Raw genomic sequence first — 27716 nt, forward strand, 5'->3', positions numbered from 1 at the left:
CTACAAGGGCAAACCAGCGAGGAATATAAAACTTCTTTAATTATACAAATCAGAAGAAAGGCATCAAATTGAACATAGGCTCCTTAGCAAATGAATCTGGGGAGACGTTTATGGGGAAGGAGGAAATGGCAGAGGGGCTTAATCAGTATTTTGCATCAATAGAAGATACTTCAAGCATCCCAATAATAGTAAAGAATACAGGGGAATTAAATACCATTAACACCACTAGAAAGGTAGCATTAGACAAACCAATGGGGCAAGAGGCCAGTAAGTCCCTGATGGCTTGCATCAAAACAAGTCGCTATAGAGCTAATTCATTGTAATTCATTGTAATTCTCCAAATTTTCTTGGATTCTTAGAAAGTACCAGAGGATTAGAAAATTCTTAATGTGACATTCCTGTTCAAAAATGGAGGGAGGCAAAAAAGTAGGTAACTATAGGCAGATTAGCTTAATATCTATTGTTGGAAAAGTACTGGAGTTAATAATTAAGGAAGAAATAGCAACATATTTGGAAGATCATAATCTAATCAAAGAGAGTCAGCGTGGCTTCACGAAAGGGAAACCATGTCTGACTAATGTATTCACGTTTTTCGAGGAAGTCTCAACCAAAATGATAGAGGAGAACCAGTAGATGTGCTGTATTTGAGACTTCCAGAAAGGTATTAGAGAAGGTGCCTCATAGAAAGTTGTCATCGGTAGTGATGGTGTTAGAAATAGGGCAAGGATAGAGAATTGGCTAATGGGCAGGGAGGGAGTAGATTAAGGGGTTCTTTTTTCAGGCTGGCAACCTGCAACCAATGGGGTTTCACAGGGATGAACTCAATGTGCAATAGCCCAATTTTTCGCTGAAGTGGAAGAGGCTGAGGGGAGCCTTGACAGAAGTCTATAAAATTGAGAGATGCATTGATAGGGTTGATGGTCAGAATCTTTCACCCCAAAGTAAAAATGTCTAAAACTAGGGGGCATGTACTTATGGTGAGGGATAAAGTTCAAAGGCGGTGTGAGGGGCAAGTCTTTTTTTTTAACACAGTGGTAGAAGTGTGGAATGCAGTGCCGGGGTGGTGGTAGAGACAGATATGATGGAGGAATTTGATAGAATTTTGATAAACATACGAATCTGCAAGGAGTGGGGGGATATGGACCAGGGGCAGGCAGAAGGGATTAATTTAATTTGGTGTCATGCTCGGCACAACATCGTGGATTGAAGGACCCATTCCTGAGCTGTAGTACAGTTCTACGTTCTATGTTCAGGTGTCAAAAATAGGTGGAAAGGCAAGATATGAGAGGGATACAAAGTTTACAGAGTTATTGGTAGGATAAATAAGGGGGAATAAAGTTGGCACTCATACTATAATATGGAAATATGTGAGGTTGTTCATTTTGGAAGGGAGAGCATTATATAAATCAAGTAAAATTGACACAAAGGGACTGGGAGGTACTTGTGCACAGAACACAAAGCTAACACACGTGTGCAGTGGGTAACCAAGAAACCTAATAGAATGTTGGCCTTTCCTCTAAAGGAGCTGAAAATGTGTTGCTGGAGAAGCGCAGCAGGTCAGGCAGCATCCAGGGAACAGGAGAATCGACGTTTCGGGCATAAGCCCTTCTTCAGGATTCCTGAAGAAGGGCTTATGCCCGAAACGTCGATTCTCCTGTTCCCTGGATGCTGCCTGACCTGCTGCGCTTCTCCAGCAACACATTTTCAGCTCTGATCTCCAGCATCTGCAGACCTCACTCTTTCCTCTAAAGGAGTTGAATATGAGAGTAAGGAAGTCTTCCGGCAACTATACAAGTTATTGGTGAGATCACATCTGGAGTAGAAAGAGCAGTTTTGATCCCCTTATTGAAGAATATGAATTACTTAATTAGACAGATCAGAGAAGGTACACTGGGACCACCTCTGGTCTGGAGGGATTGTCTTATGAGCAAAGGCTAAACAGGTTGGTACTCTACTCACTGGAGTTTAGGAAAATAAGAGGTAATCTCATTGAAACATACAGGATCCTTAAGGGGCTTGACAAGGTAAATGCTGAGAGGATGTTTCTGCTTATCAGACAGTTTAGGACCAGTTTAGGTATAGCCTCAAAATAAAGGGATACCAATTTTAGATTAGGATGAGGAGGAATTTCTTCTCTCAGAGGATTGAGAGACTTGGAACTCCTTGTCACAGAAAGCTATATATATTTAAAGTTGAGACAGATAAATTCTTGAAGGGTTACAGGGTCAGGGCAGGAATATGTACGTGAGAAATTCCAGTTCAGCCATGAGTCTATTAAATGGTGGAGCCAGCTGGACGGGACAAATTGACTACTCTTGTTCCTATTTCTTATAGTCTGATGGTATATCCTAGGCTGAGATTAATTAATCCACAAACCTGACTGCCCTGGCCAACCCATTGTCTCAGCCTGCTCCTGCCCCACCGAACTCATCTCTGCATACCTCGACATGGTCCTGTCCCCTTTAGTCCAAGAACTCCCCACCTACGTTCGGGACACCACCCACCTCCTCCATGATTTTCGCTTCCCCGGCCCCCAATGCCTTATCTTCACCATGAAACTCCTTCATCAGGTCCACACCCCCCATCAACCCAACCTCCACTCCCGGCACCTTCCCCTGCAACCGCAAGAAATGCAAAACTTGCGCCCACACCTCCCCCCCTTACTTCCCTCCAAGGCCCCAAGGGATCCTTCCATATCCGTCACAAATTCACCTGCACCTCCACATACACCATTTACTGCATCCGCTACACCCGATGTGGCCTCCTCTACATTGGGGAGTCAGGCCGCCTACTTGCGGAACGTTTCAGAGAACACCTCTGGGACACCCGCACCAACCAACCTAACTCCCCCTCCCACTCCGCCAAGGACATGCAGGTCCTTGGCCTCCTCCATTGCCAGACCATGGCAACACGATGCCTGGAGGAAGAGCGCCTCATCTTCCGCCTAGGAACCCTCCAACCACAAGGGATGAATGCAGATTTCTCCAGCTTCCTCATTTCCCCTCCCCCACCTTATCTCAGTCCCAACCCTCGGACTCAGCACCACCTTTCTAACCTGCAATCTTCTTCCCGACCTCTCCGCCCCCACCCCCTCTCTGGCCTATCACCCTCACCTTACCCTCCTTCCACCTATCGCATTCCCAACGCCCCTCCCAAGTCCCTCCTCCCTACCTTTTATCTTAGCCTGCTTGGCACACCCTCCTCATTCCTGAAGAAGGGCTTATGCCCGAAACAGCGATTCTCCTGCTCCTTGGATGTTGCCTGACCTGCTGCGCTTTTCCAGCAACACATTTTTCAGCTGAGATTAATTAATCACAGTGTTGAAAAACTATCAAGAGATTTGTGCATGCAAGTGGACTTGATGTTGACGTACAAACCACGATCTTGTTCAAACTGGGAGAGCTGGCTTGAGGGGCTGGATCATGCTCCAATTTCTCACATATTTAAGCACCAGTAGCAAACTAGTTCTTTCTGCTCATCAACATCAGCAGCAGGAGGTTTCCATTAAACTCTCAAACAGCCCCTAAAATTATTGCCAAACTCAGTCTCCAGCTGGCCAGGTTACTTCCCCTGTCAAGGGCCTGGGAACATCATTAGCTTCAGAACCCGATTTCCCAACACCCAGAGGGCGAGTGTTCTCTGCATGTTCACCTTCCTAGCCAGCACTGCTTCTAGTTTGTTTTGGCTCCCCCTTCTGCAAAAGACTCAATACACAGATACACAGACACATGCCCGCGACACAGATATAGAGAGCAAACAGCCAGGCTTTGAATATTTTAGAGACACACTGAACACATGCTAATCACAGAGATTGCAGGTAAGCAGGTCTCCCCAAGTTGGGGAGGGATTTGTGATGTAGGTATGCTGGAAGAGGAAACTTGGATTCAAAATCCTTATAAGGAGGTGAAATGAGGGATTTCAAACTCTGTACTCCTCCTCAGTAAGAGAATTTGTTGAGAGCTGAAGCAGAAAGACATCTAAACCCCAGAGAGGCAGCTAAACATAACTATTCCCATTAATTTAATGCAGTAATTTAAGTGCTCCAATGTGATTCACAAACATACAATTAGACAAACAAGTCACAAATCACAGGTGACCACAAGCATAGTCAAATAGGTAGGTTTGAAGGAACACTGTAAAGATGGAGAAGAGAAGAGTGAAGAGCTTTCCAAAGGGAACTCTCGGCAGATGAAAGCATGAAGCAAAGGGAATCATGGAGGCGCACAAGGCCAGAGCACCAAGACCTCAGTGTGTTGCCGGATTGGGTAAGGTTACATAGAAGGATTTGCAAACAAGGAGGACACAATGTCTGTGGCACCCTTGACTAGGGGTCTGTGACTATGTATGCAGCATCCTTCTGCATCCACAAAGCATTCAGGGGTCAAATCTCAGACACAAAGGTGACAGGTCTGTACCTTTCAGGCTGGGGAACGGTGTGCTCTTGTCTCGCCCTGCTTTGGTTGGGAGAGCCAGGTTCGAGAGGCTGAAGCTGGAGCCACGGCTCTTGTAGATGTTACCTGTGGGGTGGGGACAGGGGATGGAAACAACACAGGCATGCTGGTAATCATACCCTCTACTCACATAGCACATCGCCACAGCCTTAGGGCTGGGGTACAGGCAGTCAGCATTTATTACAGATTACACATCACACGACCATCAACACTTGCTTGGGCTCGGAAAAATATGTTGCCATTTAACCTGCACGTCCAGGGAAGTGATATTGCAGGGAACAACGTGGCACAGTGGGATATGAATGACTCTGGTTGGAAGGACAGAAAAGCAGAATTTCCTTTCAAAAATGTGGGAGACAGGTAAATGTTAGTGTTCAGAGGAATTGGGGTGGGGGGGGGGGCATCTTGAAAGCTTCACAAGTTAATATGGAAGTACAGCAAAAAAGAATGAGAGAATAAGATGTCATTGGTGTCTTTATTCATTTATTCATGTCAGTAAGGAGGTCTTCCTGCATTTCAGTTTTAGACTCCTTCCTCAAAAGCAACCATAGTACTTATTCAGAGCACAGCAGAGATTCACTTGATCAGACTCCAGGTACAGGCAGGATAAATGGAAGATTCTGCAAAGCATGTTACTCCAGTATTCACAGGCTAGTTCCATCAGCATTCATGGGAGAATGGATCAGGAATGCAGTGAGCTGCAGGAATGCTGGAGCCTCCTTCTGCCTGAGGCTCATGCACAAGGAGTGGAGGGAAGTGGGAGGGCCAGGATTGCTGATGGTGTGGGAGAATGAGGTCCCGACATTTCAGAGTAAGGTGGTGGTGGTAGCAGTGTGGGGAGTGGGGGGGGGGGGGTTCAGTGTGAGGAGTATAAGGGATGGAGGGACATTAAATGACAGAGTTTACCCACGCATGGGGAGTGATCGAAGGCCGGGGGTGAGTGCGTGGGCGGGCCAGGGGCTGAGCGTATGAACTTGAAGACTGTGCTGGGAGGCCAATGCACTTCCAACCGTTCTCCTCCTCCTCTGCCCAATAAAGCTGTCCAGAAAGCAGGCTGCTGGAGGAGAAAAGCCCAGGCTGAAAGGCAACCTTCTCATGACCTTCCTGAATCCTATGAATTCTGTTCAGGCTACCGGAGGTGACCGGAAGAACGGTGAAAGTTTAAACCCAGGTGCTCAGCTCAGCCCTGGTCTCCAGTCCCTTCCCTGATCAGTACGTGGGACCCAATCTGTCAATCTCTTGTTCTGCCTCTGTAAGGCAAGAGGTAAGGTTTTTATGCGGTAGGTCTCCTTCTCAGCACTTTTTAACGGTCACTTCTATTCATGACTCATTCAAGTTCTTGACTTATTTGTGCCTCTCGAATTCACGTCAACCAATACGGCAAACCTCAGCTATCTACTATTTGCTCACTGGCTCTAACAAGAGTGAAATGTGGCTACCCCGTAGAAAGGTTGGACAACCCAACGTTGGTCAGTATCCAATAAGACAAAGACGAGGTGCAGTCAATGGGCCCATATCGTCTCAAATTTCCAAGACTGAGAAATAAACTCATTGAAATGTTTAAAAACCTGAGAGAGCCTGACCTGACAGTTGCTGAGAGGACCCTTCTCCAGCCTGAGGAATCCAGAAGGAACGGACATGGCAGTTGGACAAGTATTTTGCCGTTTTGAGGTGGCTCAGGAGAATTCACTACTCACTACAGAAAGCGGTGATGAACACATGCTGGGGATAATCGAGGAGGAGAATAATCGATTATCAGGCACAAGGTGAGACGGGACAGTGAGTCAATGTAGCTGTTAAGCCATGATCTTGTTGAAAGGAGGAAGCAGGGCCAAGGGTTGAATGGTCAAATCCTGGACATATTTCTCATCCACTTCTACCATCAGGATCAGAGAACTCTGTGCAGCATTCCCAATAATCACAATCTGTATGTAGCAATTCCAAATAGATTCATAGAACAATACATTATATTAACCGTACATTTCTATTTAAATTACAAATGAATGGTCAGCATGAAATGGAAATACACATCTGGCCCTTCAAGTCACAGAACTGTCATTTTTAGGTTCGCATTTACTTATAATCCATACCTGTGCAAATCAATGACTATGAAGTGTGTGTAAAATTGGCTTCACTTACAACCATTCAAATTTGGCCGACTGGGATATATTATGCAGGTACCCCTTCTCTAATCTCAACAGTCCTTTTTACATATCACTGTCACATACAATCGATATTCAACACTTTTTGCAATAACATCACAGTCATACACTGTCTGCGTTTAACACTGCCCTCATGTCAAGTCTTTTGGGGAAGAGTAGGGCCCATTAGCAAACAAGGCAGCAACCTATGTGTGAAGTCGCAGGATGTCGGAAAGGTATTGAATGATACTTCTCTTTGGTCTTCACTCTGGAAAAGGAGAATGTTGGTATGGAATTCAGGAAAAGGGACTACGAGGAACTTGCACAGTTTGACACAGGAACTTGAGGTACCGAAGGCCCCATCGAACTTAAAAACAGGCAAATCTCCTGGCCCAGATGAATTGCATCCCAGGTTACTGAGGAAGGTGAGACAGGAAATTGCAGGGGTTCTGACACAAATTTTAAATTCCTCTCTAGCCACAGGGGACGTGCCGGAGGACTGGAGGGCAGCTAATGTGATCTCACTTTCTAAGAGGGTTGCTAGAGATGATTACAGACCGGTGTAGTATCACATCAGTGGTACGGAAACTATTGGAAAGAATTCTGAAGAAGCAAATTAATAGCCATTTGGAAAGGAATGAATTAATTCGGGTTAGTCAGCATGGCTATGGCAAGGGGAGGTCACGCCTAACAAATACATGAGACTGTTTTGAAAACGTGATGAAGTGTGTGGATGTGGGAAGTTCACATCGATGGAGTTTATATGGATTTTAGCAAAACTTTTGACAAGGTCCCACATGAGAGACGAATCAGGAAGGTGAAAGTACATGGAATTAAAGGAAAGCTGGCGAGATGGATCAGAAACTGGCTTGGTAATAGGACACAAAGGGTCGTGGTAGAAGGTGTTTGAGTGACTGGTGGTTTACCACAAGAATCAGTTCTGGGAACTCTTATTGTTGTTATATAGATGTATGATATAGTTGAAAATGTGACGAGGAGATTTGTCTGTTTTTAAGTTCGATGGGGCCTTTGGTACCTCAAGTTCCTGTGTCAAACTGTGCAAGTTTCTCGTAGTTCCTTTTCCTGAATTCCATACCAACATTCTCCTTTTCCAGAGTGAAGACCAAAGAGAAGCATCATTCAATACCTTTCCGACATCCTGCGACTTCACACATAGGTTGCTGCCTTGTTTGCAGCATTTGCAGATGACACCAAATCTGGTAGAGTGGTTAATAGCGAAGATGATTGTTAAGGGCTACAGGAAGATATAGATGGGCAGACAAATGGCAGGGGGTGTTTAACTCTGATAAGTGCAAGGTGATGCACTTTGGAAGAAACAACATGAAGGAGTATTTAATGAATGGCAGGACACTGGATATTACAGAGGCACACAGAGATCTTGGGGTAATTATTCAAAGATCCCTGAACTCAGCAGAGCACGTGAATAGTATAGTTAAGATAGCATATGGGACACTTGCCCTCAGTCATGGCACAGAGTACAACTCAAGTACTTTGTGCAGTTCTGGTCAGCTCACAACAGGAAGAATGTGATAATGTCAGAGGGGACGCAGAGCAGGTTCACCAGGATGTTGCCCGGGATGGTGAAACTGAGCTATAAGGAGAGACTAGTCAGGCTTGGATTGCCTTCTTTCAAGCAGAGAAGACTGAGCAGGGATATGATTAAGGCATATAAGATCATGAGGGCATGGACAGGGTGAACAGAGAGCAACTCTTCCACTGAGAAGAGGGGGCAGTCATGAGAGGACACTGTTTTAGGGTCAGGGGCAGGAGGTTAAAAGGAGATTTGGGGGAAAAAACCTTTTCACTCAGCGTGTGGTGGGAATCGGGAATGCACTGCCTGGGAAGGTGGTGGAAGCCAGAAACCTTACAACCTTTAAAAATATTTGCATATTTACATTTACGAAATTGGGACGAGCGCACATTTAGTGTAATGATGTCAGTACAGACTTAATGGGCTGAATCGCTGTTTCTACACTGTATGAATCGATGAGACACACACGATCTGTGATTAACAATGACCGCTCTAATATCAGAAGAGTCACCCAAAGGCAGTGTCAAATATTGCTCAAATAACATAGTCACACAGAGTCCATGTTTAAGACACACTGTTCTAATAACAGTCACACACAGTCCGTGTTTAACGCTGATCCTCCAGTATCACAGTCACACACAGTCCGTGTTTAGCGTTGACTGCTCTAATATCACAGTCTCACACAGTCCGTGTTTAACGCTGATTCTCTAATAACACAGACACACACAGTCCGTGTTTAACTCTGATTCTCTAATAACACAGACACACACAGTCCGTGTTTAACGCTGATTCTCTAATAACACAGACACACTCAGTCCGTGTTTAACGCTGATTCTCTAATAACACAGTCACACACAGTCCGTGTTTAACGCTGATTCTCGAATAACACAGACATACACAGTCCATGTTTAATGCTGATTCTCTAATAACACAGACACACACAGTCCGTGTTTAATGCTGATTCTCTAATAACACAGACACACACAGTCCGTGTTTAACTCTGATTCTCTAATAACACAGTCACACACAGTCCGTGTTTAACGCTGATTCTCTAATAACACAGACACACACAGTCTATGTTTAATGCTGATTCTCTAATAACACATTCACACACAGTCTGTGTTTAACTCTGATTCTCTAATAACACAGACACACACAGTCCGTGTTTAACTCTGATTCTCTAATAACACAGACACACAGTCCGTGTTTAACTCTGATTCTCTAATAACACAGACACACACAGTCCATGTTTAACGCTGATTCTCTAACACAGTCACACACAGTCCGTGTTTAACTCTGATTCTCTAATAACACAGACAAAAACAGTCTGTGTTTAACGCTGATTCTCTAAATAACACAGTCCATGTTTAACGCTGATTCTCTAATAACACAGACACACACAGTCCATGTTTAACGCTGATTCTCTAACACAGTCACACACAGTCCGTGTTTAACTCTGATTCTCTAATAACACAGACAAAAACAGTCCGTGTTTAACGCTGATTCTCTAAATAACACAGTCTATGTTTAATGCTGATTCTCTAATAACATAGTCACACACAGTCAGTGTTTAATGCTGATTCTCTAATAACACAGACATACACAGTCCATGTTTAATGCTGATTCTCTAATAACACAGACACACACAGTCCGTGTTTAATGCTGATTCTCTAATAACACAGACACACACTGTCCGTGTTTAACTCTGATTCTCTAATAACATAGTCACACACAGTCCGTGTTTAATGCTGATTCTCTAATAACACAGACACACACTGTCCGTGTTTAACTCTGATTCTCTAATAACATAGTCACACACAGTCCGTGTTTAATGCTGATTCTCTAATAACACAGACACACACAGTCCGTGTTTAACTCTGATTCTCTAATAACACAGTCACACACAGTCCGTGTTTAATGCTGATTCTCTAATAACACAGACACACACAGTCCATGTTTAACTCTGATTCTCTAATAACACAGTCACACACAGTCCAAGTTTAATGCTGATTCTCTAATAACACAGTCACACACAGTCCATGTTTAATGCTGATTCTCTAATAACACAGTCACACAGAGTCCATGTTTAACTCTGATTCTCTAATAACACAGACACACACAGGCCATGTTTAATGCTGATTCTCTAATAACACAGACACACACAGTCCGTGTTTAATGCTGATTCTCTAATAACACAGACACACACAGTCCATGTTTAACTCTGATTCTCTAATAAAACAGACACACACAGTCCGTGTTTAATGCTGATTCACTAATAACACAGTCACACACAGTCCATGTTTAATGCTGATTCTCTAATAACACAGTCACACACAGTCCATGTTTAATGCTGATTCTCTAATAACACAGTCACACACAGTCCGTGTTTAACGCTGATTCTGTAATAACACAGACACACAGTCCGTGTTTAACGCTGATTCTGTAATAACACATTCACACACAGTCCATGTTTAACTCTGATTCTCTAATAACACAGACACACACAGTCCATGTTTAATGCTGATTCTCTAATAACAGTCACACAGAGTCCATGTTTAACTCTGATTCTCTAATAACACAGACACACACAGGCCATGTTTAATGCTGATTCTCTAATAACACAGACACACACAGTCCGTGTTTAATGCTGATTCTCTAATAACACAGACACACACAGTCCATGTTTAACTCTGATTCTCTAATAAAACAGACACACACAGTCCGTGTTTAATGCTGATTCTCTAATAACACAGTCCGTGTTTAACGCTGATTCTCTAATAACACAGACACACACAGTCTATGTTTAATGCTGATTCTCTAATAACACAGACACACACAGTCCGTGTTTAATGCTGATTCTCTAATAACACAGTCACACACAGTCCGCGTTTAATGCTGATTCTCTAATAACATAGTCACACACAGTCCGTGTTTAACGCTGATTCTCTAATACCACAGTCTCACACAGTCAGTGTTTAACGCTGATTCTCTAATAACACAGTCACACACAGTCCGTGTTTAACGCTGATTCTCTAATAACACAGACACACACAGTCCGTGTTTAACTCTGATTCTCTAATAACACAGTCACACACAGTCCGTGTTTAACGCTGATTCTCTAATAACACAGACACACACAGTCCGTGTTTAACGCTGATTCTCTAATAACACATTCACACACAGTCTGTGTTTAACTCTGATTCTCTAATAACACAGACACACACAGTCCATGTTTAACGCTGATTCTCTAACACAGTCACACACAGTCCGTGTTTAACTCTGATTCTCTAATAACACAGACAAACACAGTCCGTGTTTAACGCTGATTCTCTAATAACACAGACACACACAGTCTATGTTTAATTCTGATTCTCTAATAACATAGTCACACACAGTCCGTGTTTAATGCAGATTCTCTAATAACATAGTCACACACAGTCCGTGTTTAATGCTGATTCTCTAATAACACAGACACACACAGTCCATGTTTAATGCTGATTCTCTAATAACAGTCACACACTGTCCGTGTTTAATGCTGATTCTCTAATAACACAGACACACACAGTCCGTGTTTAACTCTGATTCTCTAATAACACAGTCACACACAGTCCGTGTTTAATGCTGATTCTCTAATAACACAGTCACACACAGTCCGTGTTTAACTCTGATTCTCTAATAACACAGACACACACAGTCCGTGTTTAACGCTGATTCTCTAATAACACAGTCACACACAGTCCGTGTTTAACGCTGATTCTCTAATAACATAGTCACACACAGTCCATGTTTAATGCTGATTCTCAAATAACACAGTCACACACAGTCCGTGTTTAACTCTGATTCTCTAATAACACAGTCACACACAGTCCGTGTTTAACTCTGATTCTCTAATAACACAGTCACACACAGTCCGTGTTTAACGCTGATTCTCTAATAACACAGTCACACCCAGTCCGTGTTTAACTCTGATTCTCTAATAACACAGACACACACAGTCCATGTTTAATGCTGATTCTCTAATAACACAGTCACACACAGTCCGTGTTTAACGCTGATTCTCTAATAACATAGTCACACACAGTCCATGTTTAATGCTGATTCTCTAATAACATAGTCACACACTGTCCGTGTTTAACTCTGATTCTCTAATAACACAGTCACACACAGTCCGTGTTTAACTCTGATTCTCTAATAACACAGACACACACAGTCCATGTTTAACGCTGATTCTCTAATAACACAGACACACACAGTCCGTGTTTAACTCTGATTCTCTAATAACACAGACACACACAGTCCGTGTTTAACTCTGATTCTCTAATAACACAGACACACACAGTCCGTGTTTAACTCTGATTCTCTAATAACACAGGCGAAAGTGAGGTCTGCAGATGCTGGAGATCAAAGTTGAAACTTTATTGCTGGAACAGCACAGCAGGTCAGGCAGCATCCAGGGAACAGGAGATTCGACGTTTCGGGCACAGGCCCTTCTCTAATAACACAGACACACACAGTCCGTGTTTAACGCTGATTCTCTAATAACACAGACACACACAGTCCGTGTTTAACTCTGATTCTCTAATAACACAGACACACACAGTCCGTGTTTAACGCTGATTCTCTAATAACACAGACACACTCAGTCCGTGTTTAACTCTGATTCTCTAATAACACAGACACACACAGTCCATGTTTAACGCTGATTCTCTAATAACACAGACATACACAGTCCATGTTTAATGCTGATTCTCTAATAATACAGACACACACAGTCCGTGTTTAATGCTGATTCTCTAATAACACAGACACACACAGTCCGTGTTTAACTCTGATTCTCTAATAACACAGACACACACAGTCCGTGTTTAATGCTGATTCTCTAATAACACAGTCGCACACATTCCGTGTTTAACTCTGATTCTCTAATAACACAGACACACACAGTCCGTGTTTAACTCTGATTCTCTAATAACACAGACACACACAGTCCGTCTTTAACGCTGATTCTCTAATTACACAGTCACACACAGTCCGTGTTTAACGCTGATTCTCTAATAACACAGTCATACCCAGTCCGTGTTTTACACGGATTCTCTAATATCACAGTCACACACAGTCCGTGTTTAACAATGATTCTCTAGTATCACAATGACACAGTCCGTGTTTAACGCTGATTCTCTAATAACACAGACACACACAGTCCATGTTTAACGCTGATTCTCTAATAACACAGACACACACAGTCCATGTTTAACGCTGATTCTCTAATAACATAGTCACACACAGTCCGTGTTTAACGCTGATTCTCTAATAACACAGTCATACCCAGTCCGTGTTTTACACGGATTCTCTAATATCACAGTCACACACAGTCCGTGTTTAACAATGATTCTCTAGTATCACAATGACACAGTCCGTGTTTAACGCTGATTCTCTAATAACACAGACACACACAGTCCGTGTTTAATGCTGATTCTCTAATAACATAGTCACACACAGTCCATGTTTAACTCTGATTCTCTAATAACACAGACACACACAGTCCATGTTTAATGCTGATTCTCTAATAACACAGTCACACACAGTCCGTGTTTAACTCTGATTCTCTAATGACACAGTCACACACAGTCCGTGTTTAACGCTGATTCTGTAATAACACAGACACACACAGTCCGTGTTTAATGCTGATTCTCTAATAACATAGTCACACACTGTCCGTGTTTAACTCTGATTCTCTAATGACACAGTCACACACAGTCCGTGTTTAATGCTGATTCTCTAATAACACAGTCACACACAGTCCGTGTTTAACTCTGATTCTCTAATAACACAGACACACACAGTCCGTGTTTAATGCTGATTCTGTAATAACACAGTCACACACAGTCCGTGTTTAACTCTGATTCTCTAATGACACAGTCACACACAGTCCGTGTTTAACGCTGATTCTGTAATAACACAGTCACACACAGTCCGTGTTTAACTCTGATTCTCTAATAACACAGACACACACAGTCCGTGTTTAATGCTGATTCTCTAATAACACAGTCACACACAGTCCGTGTTTAACTCTGATTCTCTAATAACACAGACACACACAGTCCATGTTTAATGCTGATTCTCTAATAACACAGTCACACACAGTCCGTGTTTAACTCTGATTCTCTAATAACACAGACACACACAGTCCGTGTTTAACTCTGATTCTCTAATGACACAGTCACACACAGTCCGTGTTTAACGCTGATTCTGTAATAACACAGACACACACAGTCCGTGTTTAACTCTGATTCTCTAATAACACAGACACACACAGTCCATGTTTAATGCTGATTCTCTAATAACACAGTCACACACAGTCCGTGTTTAACTCTGATTCTCTAATAACACAGACACACACAGTCCATGTTTAATGCTGATTCTCTAATAACACAGTCACACACAGTCCGTGTTTAACGCTGATTCTGTAATAACACAGTCACACACAGTCCGTGTTTAACTCTGATTCTCTAATAACACAGTCACACACAGTCCGTGTTTAACGCTGATTCTCTAATAACACAGACACACAGAGTCCATGTTTAACTCTGATTCTCTAATAACACAGACACACACAGTCCATGTTTAACTCTGATTCTCTAATAACACAGACACACACAGTCTGTGTTTAACTCTGATTCTCTAATAACACAGACACACACAGTCCGTGTTTAATGCTGATTCTCTAATAACACAGACACACACAGTCCGTGTTTAACTCTGATTCTCTAATAACACAGACACACACAGTCCGTGTTTAACGCTGATTCTCTAATAACACAGTCACACACAGTCCGTGTTTAACGCTGATTCTCTAATAACACAGTCACACACAGTCCGTGTTTAACGCTGATTCTCTAATAACACAGTCACACCCAGTCCGTGTTTAACACGGATTCTCTAATATCACAGTCACACACAGTCCGTGTTTAACAATGATTCTCTAGTATCACAATGACACAGTCCGTGTTTAACACGGATTCTCTAATAACAGTCACACACAGTCCGTGTTTAACACTGATTCTCTCGTCTCACAATCACACACAGTCCGTGCTTAACACTGATTCTCTAATAACACAGTCACGTACTGTCCGTGTTTAACTCTGATTCTCTAATAATACTATCATACACAGTCCGTGTTTAACACTTACTGGCAAATGACATGAATCCTCCGAATCCCTCACTGCTGTTATTGGAGACAGTGGAGTTTGGTGAACTCGCTCGTGAGTCTGATTCTGCTTCAGAGTCACTCGGGAGCCTCAGGCTGTTGGGACGGAGCAGCTTGTGGGGCCTGGAACATTGGAAACCAGTGTGAACACGTGGCATCATCCCTGACACATTTCCTTCACAACACTACCATCCTCTCCACATACTTTCTGAAATTAGCAGCTCTGAATTCCACGCAGAGCTCATTGAGGTCTTCTGTAAGTAACGGTAGGTCATTTTTTGTTATTCATAGATAGGATCTGCATTTCACTGGCTTGGCCAGCACTTACTGCCCATATCTAATTGCCTAGAGGGCAGTTCAGAGTCAACCACATTGCTCAGAGTCAGGAGTCACATGTTGGCCAGACCAGGCAAGGTTGGGAGATTTCCTTTCCTGAAGGACACTGAACTAGAAGCTTTTTATTCTAAAGTGACAATTGATAATAGTTACGTGGTTGCGTTTCATTTCAGATTTAAAAAAATAAATCTGATTTCACCATCTGCCATTTCCTGTCTCAAGAATACTCGCCTTAGATTCTGCATTTTTGGCTCAGTGACATTATCCAACACCTGACCTGAGGCAGGTTTTTTTTAGGATCCAATCAATACACCAGTTTGTGGCTAATCAAAACAAGGTCATCGCAGTATGTTAAAAAGCTGCAGTTTGATCAGACTACATGGGAAGGCCTGTTAAGTTTGTCCCTTTGTCACCTTTATACTGCCCAGGCCAGTACGAAATCACAGGCTACATCATGGTCCCCAAGCCTATTTGCTGCCAGTACACCAACACCAGCTCCTCGGGTGTCTTTCCCACTCAGTCACCATGCTCGGGCTTCACTCTCACGCCCTCCCAGCATCTGACCGTGACCATCACCTTCCCCCCACCACCCTCCGAGCACCGAGACATGACCCTCAGCCCTCACTCCCTCTGTGTCCAGGTGTGACCCTTGTTCTCACCCTTAACCCCCCCTCAGCACCTGGTCATGACCCTCACCCTCACCCAGTGCTGGGGCTGGCTCTCTCTCACACACCCCCCCCTTCCCCATGCTCCAAGGTGTCCCCATGGCTCCCCTATCCTCCCTCACCCAGAGAGGCAGCCAATACCCAAACACCACCCTCCACATAGGCCCTCACCCAGAGGCACTGTCTCCTGATTTGCTTCATTAACTGTTGGGAACATTGGTCCAGGAGAGTACAAAAGCTGCAGATGTTCGCCTTCATGCCCCGAGTGCAGTCATGCAGCCACCCCAGTCAGATTAAAAGGGGGGCATTGGGAAGAGGCTTCAATCGTCAGCCTGAAATCTCACCGGTTGTCGTTCACGTTCTGAACAAAGTGCGGTGTGTAGCTCTCTCCCTGGTCGTCATCCTCATCCTCTGTGGGGAAGCCGTACTGAGGTTCAAAGTACGGGTTCTCATAGTCTCGCTGGCGGGCCGGCACCTCTGCCATCCCGTTATTCTCCCGCCTCTCCAGGCTGGCTTTGGCGAAGGCCTGAATGGACGCCGCCGAGATGTGGTTGTGGAAGGTCAGCGCTTTCTCCTCCGCCTCCGTCGAGTCGATCGACTCCTGCTGGGCCCAAGGAGTGGCAGTCAGTGACAGCTCCAGCCCAGCCCAAACAGGGGAATGACTGCCACCCCACCAGCTTTCCCTCTCCTCACACCCGCGTCACCACAAACGTCCCGAGGACCACCCTCAGACACAGGCCGCCTACCCAACCCCCGCCAAGGGGCAAACCAATGGCCAGCTCCTGGGGCAGAGTGAGATGGCTCACTGCTGGATGGGGGTGGGTGAGTGGGGGGGGGGGGGGGGGGGATGCTGGTGGTCGGGACCACCACAGGGGATTCCTGATGAAGGGATTCTGCCCGAAACATCGGTTTTCCTGCTCCTCGGATGCTGCCTGACATGCTGGGCTTTTCTAGCACCACTCTAATCTCGACCATCACCACAGGAGATTTGAGCGTGAGGATACTAGGATCACCACAGGCAGGGGTGATGGGGAAGGGTTGGACGCTGCAGGAATGGGGAGGGCAACCATTGAGGCTTTATGGGAGGAGGTTTAACTGGGACAGTGCCTGGCAAAGGAACAGAGAGTAAGTGACAGACAGTACCCAAGTGACAAAGACTGGCAGCTGCACAGTGAGACAGCAAGGGCACTGGATTCAGGGAGAGCAAAGGAACATTGTCACCTTGACGTGAACCTACGTGGTTGGTGCCCTGTATGACTGTGCTGGGACTGCTGCTGGCTGTCGTACTTGAGCTGGAGCGGGGAGGATTGTTGTCCAAGGAATTCTCACTGTCCGGCCCCTGGTCATCCAGATCCTCTCGATATTTCTGAAATCCCTGGAACTCAATCTCGCTCGGATCACCAAGTGCAGCGTGGCTGGGAGGGTCAACATCTGTAATGACAGCAGTACGTTCAAGCACAGCCCAGGCACAGAGAGAACACAACAGCTGGCTCCCACACTGACCGACCACGGGAGCCACACCGACCGACCGACCACGGGAGTCGCACTGACTGACCGACCGTGGGAGCTGCACTGACCGACCCACCGACCATGGGAGTCGCACTGACTGACCGCGGGAGTCACACTAACCATGCTGGGGACACACCTGTCTTGCTGCTGATCCTAGGCGTTCTACCTTTGGTCCATTCACAGCTAAGAGCCAACCACGTCAGCTGGGACTACCAGCCAGACCAGGTAAGCACAGCAAGTTTCCTTCCGTGAAGAGCATTCGTGAACCAGAAAGGATTTCAGAATGATCCACTCATTTCACACTCACCAGTCCCTGAGACTGGCTTTAATTCCACACTTCTCAGTTACATCAACTCAATTTCTCCCCACTGCTGTTGTTGGACTTGAATCTGTGTCTATGTAGCAAAAGTCTTGGCTTTCGAATATCACATCAGGAACCTTACAACTGCCCCTCTCTAATTCCTGGAGCATGCCACCTCTCTGAGGCAGGTTGGCACTGTATGCTTGCGATTAGGAAGACACCAACACAGTGCTTGCAGAGCCCATGACAGGGATGCAGCTCCAAAGCAACAGTGGAGCAGAGGGCTCACTTATCCCATTAACATAGTGACACTGGATACTTACTCGGTGTGTCTCCTTTGATGTCGCACTTCATCATTTCACTCACAAAGTCACCCAGGGAGGAGTATGAAGAGCTGGAGTCATTATACTCCACGCTGTCACTGCCACTGGAAGAGACCATAAAACCGTAAGGTGGACAAGCAGAATTCGGCCACTCAGCCCATTGAGTTTGAGGCACCATTCAATCATTGCTGATATGCATCCCAAGCCCTTTCTCCTGCCAGGTTATTCTTGATCTCCTTCGGACTCAAGAACCTCTCTGTCTGAAAATCCACTCAATGCCTTGGCCTGCACAGCCTTCCACACAATCAGCTCCACAGATTCACCAGCCTCAGGGTGAAGGGATTCCTCCCCAGCTCAGTTCTAAAGGGTTAGCCCTTTACTCTGAGGGTGTGCCCTTGGATCCAGGTCTCTCCTTCTAGTGGAAACATCACCTCTATGCCCACTCTAATCAGGCCTCTGCGTATTCTCTAAATTTCAGTGACATGCCCTGCCCACCACCGTCCTGCTGAACTATGTCGAGTATAAACCCAGAGTCCTCAATCGCCCCTCGTATGACAAACCCTTCATCCCGGAGATTATTCCTGTAAACGTTCTCTGAAGCCCCTCCAATATCAGACCATTGTCATTAGATATGGCATCAAAACACTGTCTGTTCAGAGCCTTATACATTGCTGTTCCTGCACCGTAGCCCTCTTGAGCTGAATGTACCTGCATGCGAACTTATTCTCCCAAGTCCCTTTGTGCTTCAGATTCCCAAAGCCATTTCCCATTTGGAAAATGGTCTATGCCTCTATTCTTCCTGCCAAAATCTTAAACTTTCCAACACTGGTCCTTCTTTGCCCACTCTCCCAGTCTGAGCAAGACCTTCTGCAGCCTTCCTGCTTCCTTAACAATACCTTTCCTACACCTTTGTGTCATCTGCAAACTGAGCAACAATGCTCTCGGTGCTTCACCCAGATCATTAATGCATAACGTGAATAGTAACGATCCCAATGCAAACCCCCATGGAACTCCACTAGTCACTTTTATCCACACAGCCTGCCTTCTGCCAGTCAGCCAGGCCTCTATCCATAGGTGAAAAGCGTGACGGTCAGGAAGCATCCGAGGAGTAGGACCGTTGACGTTTCAGGCAGAAACCCTTCATCAGGAATGTGGAGGGCAAAGGGGGCTGAGAGATGAATGGGGGTGGGGGTGGGAAAATAAGGTAGCTGGGAAGGCCATAAGTAGATGCAGGTGGGGGTTAATAGAGATAGGTCGGAGAAGTGGGAAGGAAAACGGACAGGTAGGACAGTTCAAGAGGGTGGTGCCAAGCTGGAGAGTTGGATCTGGGATGAAGTGGGGGGAGGGAGGATGAGGACACTGGTGAAATCGACATTGATGCCATGTAGTTTGAAGGTCCCAAGATGGAAGATAGGGCATTTTGCCTCCAGGTTTTTTTTAGATTAGATTAGATTACTTACAGTGTGGAAACAGGCCCTTCGGCCCAACAAGTCCACACCGACCCGCCGAAGCGCAATTGTGGGAGGAAACCAGAGCACCCGGAGGAAACCCACACAGACTCGGGGAGAATGTGCAAACTCCACACAGTCAGTCGCCTGAGGCGGGAATTGAACCAGGGTCTCTGGCGCTGTGAGGCAGCAGTGCTAACCACTGTGCCACCGTGCCGCCTACTGTGTCGGGTGGTTCGGATTTGGCGGTGGAGGAGAGCCAGGACTTGCATGTCCTTGGCGGAGTGGGAGGGAGAGTTAGAGTGGTCGGCCACAGGGTTGTTTGGTGCATGTGTCCCAGAGATGTTCCCTGAAACACTCAGCGAGTTAGTGTCCTGTCTCCCCGATGTAGAGGAGACCATATCAGGACCAATGGACACAGAGACGTTTGGGTATGCAGGAAAATCTCTGCCGGATGTGGAAGAATCCTTTGGGGTCTTGGTTGGTGGACGATTGGGGGTGGGAGGTGCAGGTTTTACACTGATGAAACTCATGCAACGCTGCAGGGAACACCTCTGGGACACACACCAAACAACCCCACTGCCCCGTGGCCGACCCCTTCCTATTATTATCTCCTTATCTGCTGTGCCTGAAGTGAGATTCCTGACCCTTTCCACACACTGTCCTATTAGTTATAATGTTAATAACAACATCTGCTGAGCCCTCCCCACTTTTACATTTTTTTCTATGCAACTGAACCCACTCCCCAGTTTAGTTTAAAACTCTGTACACAGCGATTTGCCAGCACCCCGGTCCCAGCATGATTCAGGTGGAGCCCGTCCCATCAGAACAGCTCCCTCCTTCCCCAGTCCTGGTGCCAATGTCCCATGGCTTTAAACCTAATTCTCCCACAATCTTCCAGCCAATCTTTCTTGCTCATGCTGCATCAATCTTCTCATGGCTCAGGTAGTAATCTGGAGACTACCACCTTTTTGGTTCGGCTTCATAGTTTAGCCCCATGTTCCCTCAGGTGAACCCCTTTGCTCTTTCTAACTACTCGGACTACGACAACTCGAACTTTCCCCTCCCGCTCCAATTTAGCGGTATGATCATGTCATTATCAGACTGCTAATCCAGAGAATCAAGATTCCTGAAGGAGGGCTTATGCCCGAAACGTCAATTCTCCTGTTCCCTGGATGCTGCCTGACCTGCTGCGCTTTTCCAGCAACACATTTTCAGTGCTAATCCAGAGACCCAAATAATGTCTGAGGACCCAGGTTCGAAACCCACAACAGATGGTGGAATTTGAATTCAATGAAAGTCTGGAATTAAGATTTTAATGGTGACTATGAAGTCATTGTCAATCATCTGAGAAACCCATTGGTTCACTAATCCAAAGGAAATTGCCAACCTTACATGATCTGACCTACATGCGACTCCACACCCAGAATAATATGGCTGCTTCTTCATGGGCAATTAGGGGTGCAATAAACGCTGGCCTAGTCAGTTACACCCTCATCATGTGAATGAATTACAAGAAAGTTCCTCTGGAGTCCAGATGGAATATTCTGCCCATGCACCAGGCAAGCAACACAGCTTGCTAAGTCTCGATCCTGGCTATGATGAACAGTGTTTATTCCTCTGACTATACTATCTCGATTACATCATTTCTCTTTTCTACCCCCTACTGATTGGCTGTATCACGTTACTATGGTCAGTTTGCTCATCCTCCCCACAGCTCAACTCTCATCCACATAGGGAGCAAGATTGATAGACCTGTTGGATAAGCTCAAGGGCTGAGACTCCATCAACACTCCTTCCTGGATCCCTCAACCTGCCACGTTCATAGTCGCACACCACCACCACCACCCCCCCCCCACCGTGCCCTCACTGTTATGAGGGAGACATGGGAGTCAGCAGCACAGAGGCATGCAAAACAAGGTCATTCTGATCCAGCTGGACATACCAGGCAGCATCTTTGGAGAAAGAGGAATCACTGAACGCTTCAGATCATATTTTCTTGGCCAGGGAGAGCCAATGAGGAAACAGCATTTCAAAAAAAAAACAACAGAGCCAAAGAGAATGAAGACAAAAGGTCACCCTAACTGGAAAATCGATAGTCAGACCTGCTGAGCCCAGATCAACAGGGGTCACAATGTCAACAGTTCATCCAAGATTCTGTCATGCAGATCCTAGCTCAATCGCAGTGAGTCCAGTCCACCCATCACCCACTCTTCATTAGGTGAATCAGCTCTCTGGCCACAAAAAAACTTCATTTAAAAATTTCTGTTTCACTGTCACATTGTCCCTCTGCAGCCTCCAGACTCAATATCGAGTTCAACAATTTTAGGGCCGAGCTACAATCAGTTCTGAAGAAAGGTCACTGTATCCATGACATTAACCCTGCATTCCCTCCACTGATGCTGCAGAACCCACTGAAGTTTTCCGAGCAATTTATGTTTTTGCTTCTGATTTCGAACACCATTTTTAGTTTTCTCTGTACAATAAGTCAACGGATAACATTGACAGTTAAAATGCTGCTTCTATGTTACCAACAAAATAATGGCAATACAATTGTTTGACATTGCATTGCTTGGTATAAGAGAAAATGAGGACTGCAGATGCTGGAGATCGGAGCTGAAAAATGTGTTGCTGGAAAAGCGCAGCAGGTCAGGCAGCATCAAAGAAGGAGAATCGACGTTTCGGGCATAAGCCCTTCTTCAGGAATGAGGAAGATGTGCCAAGCAGGCTAAGGTAAAAGGTAGGGAGGAGGGACTTGGGGGAGGAGCGTCGGGAATACGATAGGTGGAAGGAGGTTAAGGTGAGGGTGATAGGCCGGAGAGGGGGTGGGGGCGGAGAGGTCGGGAAGAAGATTGCAGGTTAGAAAGGTGGTGCTGAGTCCGAGGGTTGGGACTGAGACAAGGTGGGGGAAGGGAAAATGAGGAAGCTGGAGAAATCTGCATTCATCCCTTGTGGTTGGAGGGTTCCTAGGTGGAAGATGAGGCGCTCTTTATCCAGGTGTCGTGTTGCCATGGTCTGGCGATGGAGGCGGCCAAGGACCTGCATGTCCTTGGTGGAGTGGGAGGGGGAGTTAAAGTGTTCCGCCACAGGGCGGTTGGGTTGGTTGGTGCGGGTGTCCCAGAGGTGTCACCAACCAACCCAACCGCCCTGTGGCGGAACACTTTAACTCCCCCTCCCACTCCACCAAGGACATGCAGGTCCTTGGCCGCCTCCATCGCCAGACCATGGCAACACGACACCTGGATAAAGAGCGCCTCATCTTCCACCTAGGAACCCTCCAACCACAAGGGATGAACTCAGATTTCTCCAGCTTCCTCATTTCCCCTCCCCCCACCTTTTCTCAGTCCCAACCCTCGGACTCTGCACCGCCTTTCTAACCTGCAGTCTTCTGCCTGACCTCTCCGCCCCCACCCCCACTCCGGCCTATCACCCTCACCTTAACCTCCTTCCACCTATCGTATTCCCAACGCCCCTCCCCCAAGTCCCTCCTCCCTACCTTTTACCTTAGCCTGCTTGGCACACCTTCCTCATTCCTGAAGAAGGGCTTATGCCCGAAACGTCAATTCTCCTGCTCCTTGGATGCTGCCTGACCTGCTGCGCTTTTCCAGCATTGCTTGGTATAGACCTACTGCCTGCTCTCAAGACATTTTTCCCCCCACATTATTCCATACCTGCACTCAGTCTCCTTAGCCTTTTACCAGTTCTTGTGCCTGCACTCAGACTCTCTCTACTGCCTCCAATCACCCCTCAGCTCCCATTCCCACCTTGTGTCCTCACGTTCCCTTTCTATTCTGCATGCCATTCTTAACGCACATTGAAGGCCTGGACTCCACCTACTGGCAAAAGCTGGTGGTGCAGATAGTTCAGCCTCCACTAACTAATGTTTGCCACGAGAGAGAGCCAGCTTAAAGTTTCAAGTGAGCTTAGTTTTAGTATTTCTAGTACTCGTAATTACACTGATATTCCATTCCTTTTTATTTTAAATTAGTTTATTTCAAAGTTATTTCACTTATCAGTGTAAACATTCAGCCTCGGACCTTCGGGTGACCATCCTCCAAGATGGACTTCAGGATAGGCAGCAGAGAAAAGTGGCCAAGCAGGGGCTGATAGCTGAGTTCGGTACCCATAGGGAGGGCTTCAACCGGGATCTTGGGTTCATGTCACATTACAGGTGTCCACCATTGCACTATGCATACACACAGATACTCCTACACACACACACTCCTATACACACAAACACCCACACACTCACACATGCACCCCCTCACAGACTTAAGACACTCTGCACTCACTACACACACACACACTTTCTCACACTCACAACCCCCACCCCAGACAGACACACACACAGACAAAGACCCACATGCACACATATATTTTGTGGGGTGAATTTGTACTTGCAGGGTTACATTGTACTTTGCTCAAAAACTGCATGAATTTATGTAAAACTCCATTATCTCACTTTTTAGATTAAAATCAATCTAAACATCATGGTATAGACAGAGAATACAGGGGGCCAACACCTTCAACATGATGTCTAACTATCACCATTGTTAACAGCTAACCCGAGAATGCAACTTTTTTAAAAAAAAGGTTTTGTGATTTACACATGAAAGAAGTGAAACTATCACTGTATTCTAACAGATGAAAGGCTTAACAGACAATTAATTTTTCAACGTATAATTTCAGTTACATCACACTGCAAATTTTTGCTATAAATTCTGTGTTAGGATTGAGCCCTCCACTATCACCTGATGAAGGAGTGTCGCTCCTAAAGCTAGTGCTTCCAATTAAACCTGTTGGACTGTAGCTGGTGTTGTGTGATTTTTAAACTTTGTACACCCCAGTCCAACACCGGCATCATGTCTTTTATGTTCATTTACCTTGTTTTGAGTGTTATTTCAGCTAGGAATACATAGTGCTGCACGTGTACAATTCAACCTGCACGTGGACTTTTCTGAACAAAAACTGTCACTGGATTTAGCACTAAATTCTATGGGAAACCATGCTTCACTTAAAGTTATGTGAAGGACCACTCCCCTCTGCCTGCCCACCCCCCTCTTTGGACTATGAATTGGAGAATGGAAGACTACAGAGCTAACAGTAACTGGTCAATTAGAACATAGAACATTACAGCGCAGTACAGACCCTTCGACCCTCGATGTTGCACCACCCTGTCATACTAATCTGAAGCCCATCCCGCCTACACTATTCCATGTACATCTATTTGCCTAACCAATGTTGACTTAAATGCACTTAAACTTGGCGAATCTACCAATGCAGGCAAAGCATTCCATACCCTTACTACTCTCTGAGAAAAGAAACTACCTCTGACATCAGTCTTATACCTATCTCCCCTCACTTTAGAATTGTGTCCCCTCGTGTTTGCCATTCCCATACTTAGAAAAAGGTTTTCCCTGTCACCCTATCTAACCCTCTGATTATCTTATATGTCTCTATTAAGTCACCTCTCAACCTTTTTCTCTCTAATGAGAACAGCCTCAAGGCCCTCAGCCTTTCCTCATAAGACATTCCTTCCATACCAGGAGACATCCTAGTAAATCTCCTCTGCACCCTTTCCAAAGCTTTCACATCCTTCTTATAATGCGGTAACCAGAACTGTACACAATACTCTAAGTGTGGCCGTATCAGAGCTTTGTACAGCTGCAGCATAACCTCCTGGTTCTGGAACTCAATCCCTCTATTAATAAAGGCCAAAGCACTGTATGCCTTCTTAACAACCCTGTCAATCTGGGTGGCAACTTTCAGGGATCTGTGTACATGGACACCGAGATCTCTCTGCTCATCTGCACTCCCAAGAATCCTACCATTAGCCCAGTACTTTGCATTCCAATTACTCCGGCCAAAGTGAATCACCTCACACTTGTCCACATTAAACTCCATTTGCCACCTCTCAGTCCAGCTCTGCATCCTATCTATGTCTCTCTGCAACCTACTACATCCTTCGTACTATCCACAACTCCACCAACCTTAGTGTCATCCGCAAATTTACTAACCCACCCTTCTAAGCCCTCATCCAGGTCATTTATAAAAATGACGATCAGCAGTGGACCCAGCACCGACCCTTGCAGTACGCCGCTAGTAACTGAACACCAATTTGAACATGTTCCATCAACTACAACCCTCCATTTTCTTTCAGCAAGCCAATTACTGATCCAAACTGCTATGTCTCCCACAATCCCATTCCTCCGCATTATGTATAATAGCCTACTGCGGGGAACCTTATCGAACGCCTTGCTGAAATCCATATACACCACATCAACCGGTTTACTCTCACCTACCTGTTTGGTCACTTTGTCAAAAAACTCAATAAGATTCGTTAGGCACGACCTACCCTTCACAAAACCGTGCTGACTGTCCCTGATCAGATTATTCTTTTCTAGATGCTTATAAATCCTATCTCTTATAACCTTTACCAACACTTTACCCACAACTGAAGTGAGACTCACTGGTCTGTAATTACCAGGGTTGTCTCTACTACCCTTTTTGAACAAGGGAACCACATTTGCTATCCTCCAGTCCTCAGGCACCATTCCTGTAGATAATGATGCCAAAGGCTCGGCAATCTCTTCCCTTGCTTCCCAGAGGATCCTAGGATAGATCCCATCCAGCCCAGGGGACTTGTCTATTTTCACACTCTGCAGTATTTCTAATACCTCTTCCTTGTGAACCTCAATCTCTTCTAGTCTAGATGTAAGTATCTCTGTATCTTCCTTGCCAACATTTTCATTTTCTATAATGAACACTGTCGAAAAATATTTATTTAGTGCTTCCCCTATTTCCTCTGACTCGACACACAACTTCCTACTATTATCCTTGATTGGCCCTAATTTAACTCGTCTTTCTTTTATTCCTGACATACCTATTGAAAGCCTTAGGGTTAATCCTGATCCTATCCGCCAACAACTTCTCATGTCTCCTCCTGGCTCTTCTGAGCTCTCTTTTTAGGTCTTTCCTGACTTCCTTGTAACCCTCAAGTGCCCTGAGTTTTCACATTTTGTCCTAACTTAAGCCGCCGCCTTCTTCTTGACCAGGGATTCCACTTCCTTAGTAAACCATGGCTCTTCCTCCCTGCCTGACAGGTACATACTTATCAAGGACACACAGGAGCTTTTCCTTGAAAAAGCTCGACATTTTTAATGTGCTCAACCCCTGCAGTTTCCTTCCCCGCTTCTACGCTTCCTAAATCTTTCCTAATTGCATCGTAATTTCCCTTCCCCCAGCTGCAACTCTTGCTCGGTGAAGTACACCTATCCCTTCCCATCGCTAAAGTAAACCTGACAGAATTTTTGAAACTTAAACATCATGTTGGATTGTGTGACATAAACTTTAGGTTATATTATCTTATGGAGAAGTGGCTGAGGTACAGATCACTGCATATTAAGGGAATATGCTGGGAAAGGAGGTTGCTGGTGTTCAGCCGTGAACTGAGTGGTGCAGCATAGGGACTGGCAGGGGGCTCATCAATTTTCAACTGACCAAAGACTGTCACCACAGCTGCAGTATCCCTGCTGACTACCCACATTTTTAATTCTCCCTATATAGCTTTAGGTGCTTTTGAATTTTGTGTGAACAGAGATGTTGGGCAGGTTGCCCAGGCTGATGGGGTGGCTCACAGCGCCAGGGGCCCAGGTTCTATTCCTGCCTTGGGTGATTGCGTGGAGTTTGCACGTTCTCCCCGTGTCTGCGTGGGTTTCCTCCCACAAGCCAAAGATGTGCAGGTCAGGTGAATTGGTCATGCTAAATTGTCCATAGTCAGGGG

The 27716-nt window shown here is 45.5% G+C and overlaps 1 protein-coding gene across 1 annotated transcript in view; it reads right to left on the reverse strand.

The window, feature by feature from the left end:
* Window positions 1-27716, reverse strand: part of madd (MAP-kinase activating death domain) — a 170631-nt gene that overhangs the window by 81751 nt on the left and 61164 nt on the right. Inside the window, exons 12-16 of the mRNA XM_087996208.1 lie at window positions 18486-18589; window positions 17590-17783; window positions 16697-16953; window positions 15335-15474; window positions 4416-4517 (exon numbers count right to left, since the gene is read on the reverse strand). Coding sequence (XP_087852334.1) covers window positions 4416-4517; window positions 15335-15474; window positions 16697-16953; window positions 17590-17783; window positions 18486-18589 — 797 coding nt within the window. The remainder of the gene's footprint in view (window positions 1-4415; window positions 4518-15334; window positions 15475-16696; window positions 16954-17589; window positions 17784-18485; window positions 18590-27716) is intronic.

Source organism: Chiloscyllium plagiosum, unplaced genomic scaffold (genome assembly GCF_037043375.1).
Source record: "Chiloscyllium plagiosum isolate Xiang-an unplaced genomic scaffold, Cpla_swu_hap1 HiC_scaffold_18, whole genome shotgun sequence".
NCBI lineage: Eukaryota > Metazoa > Chordata > Chondrichthyes > Orectolobiformes > Hemiscylliidae > Chiloscyllium > Chiloscyllium plagiosum.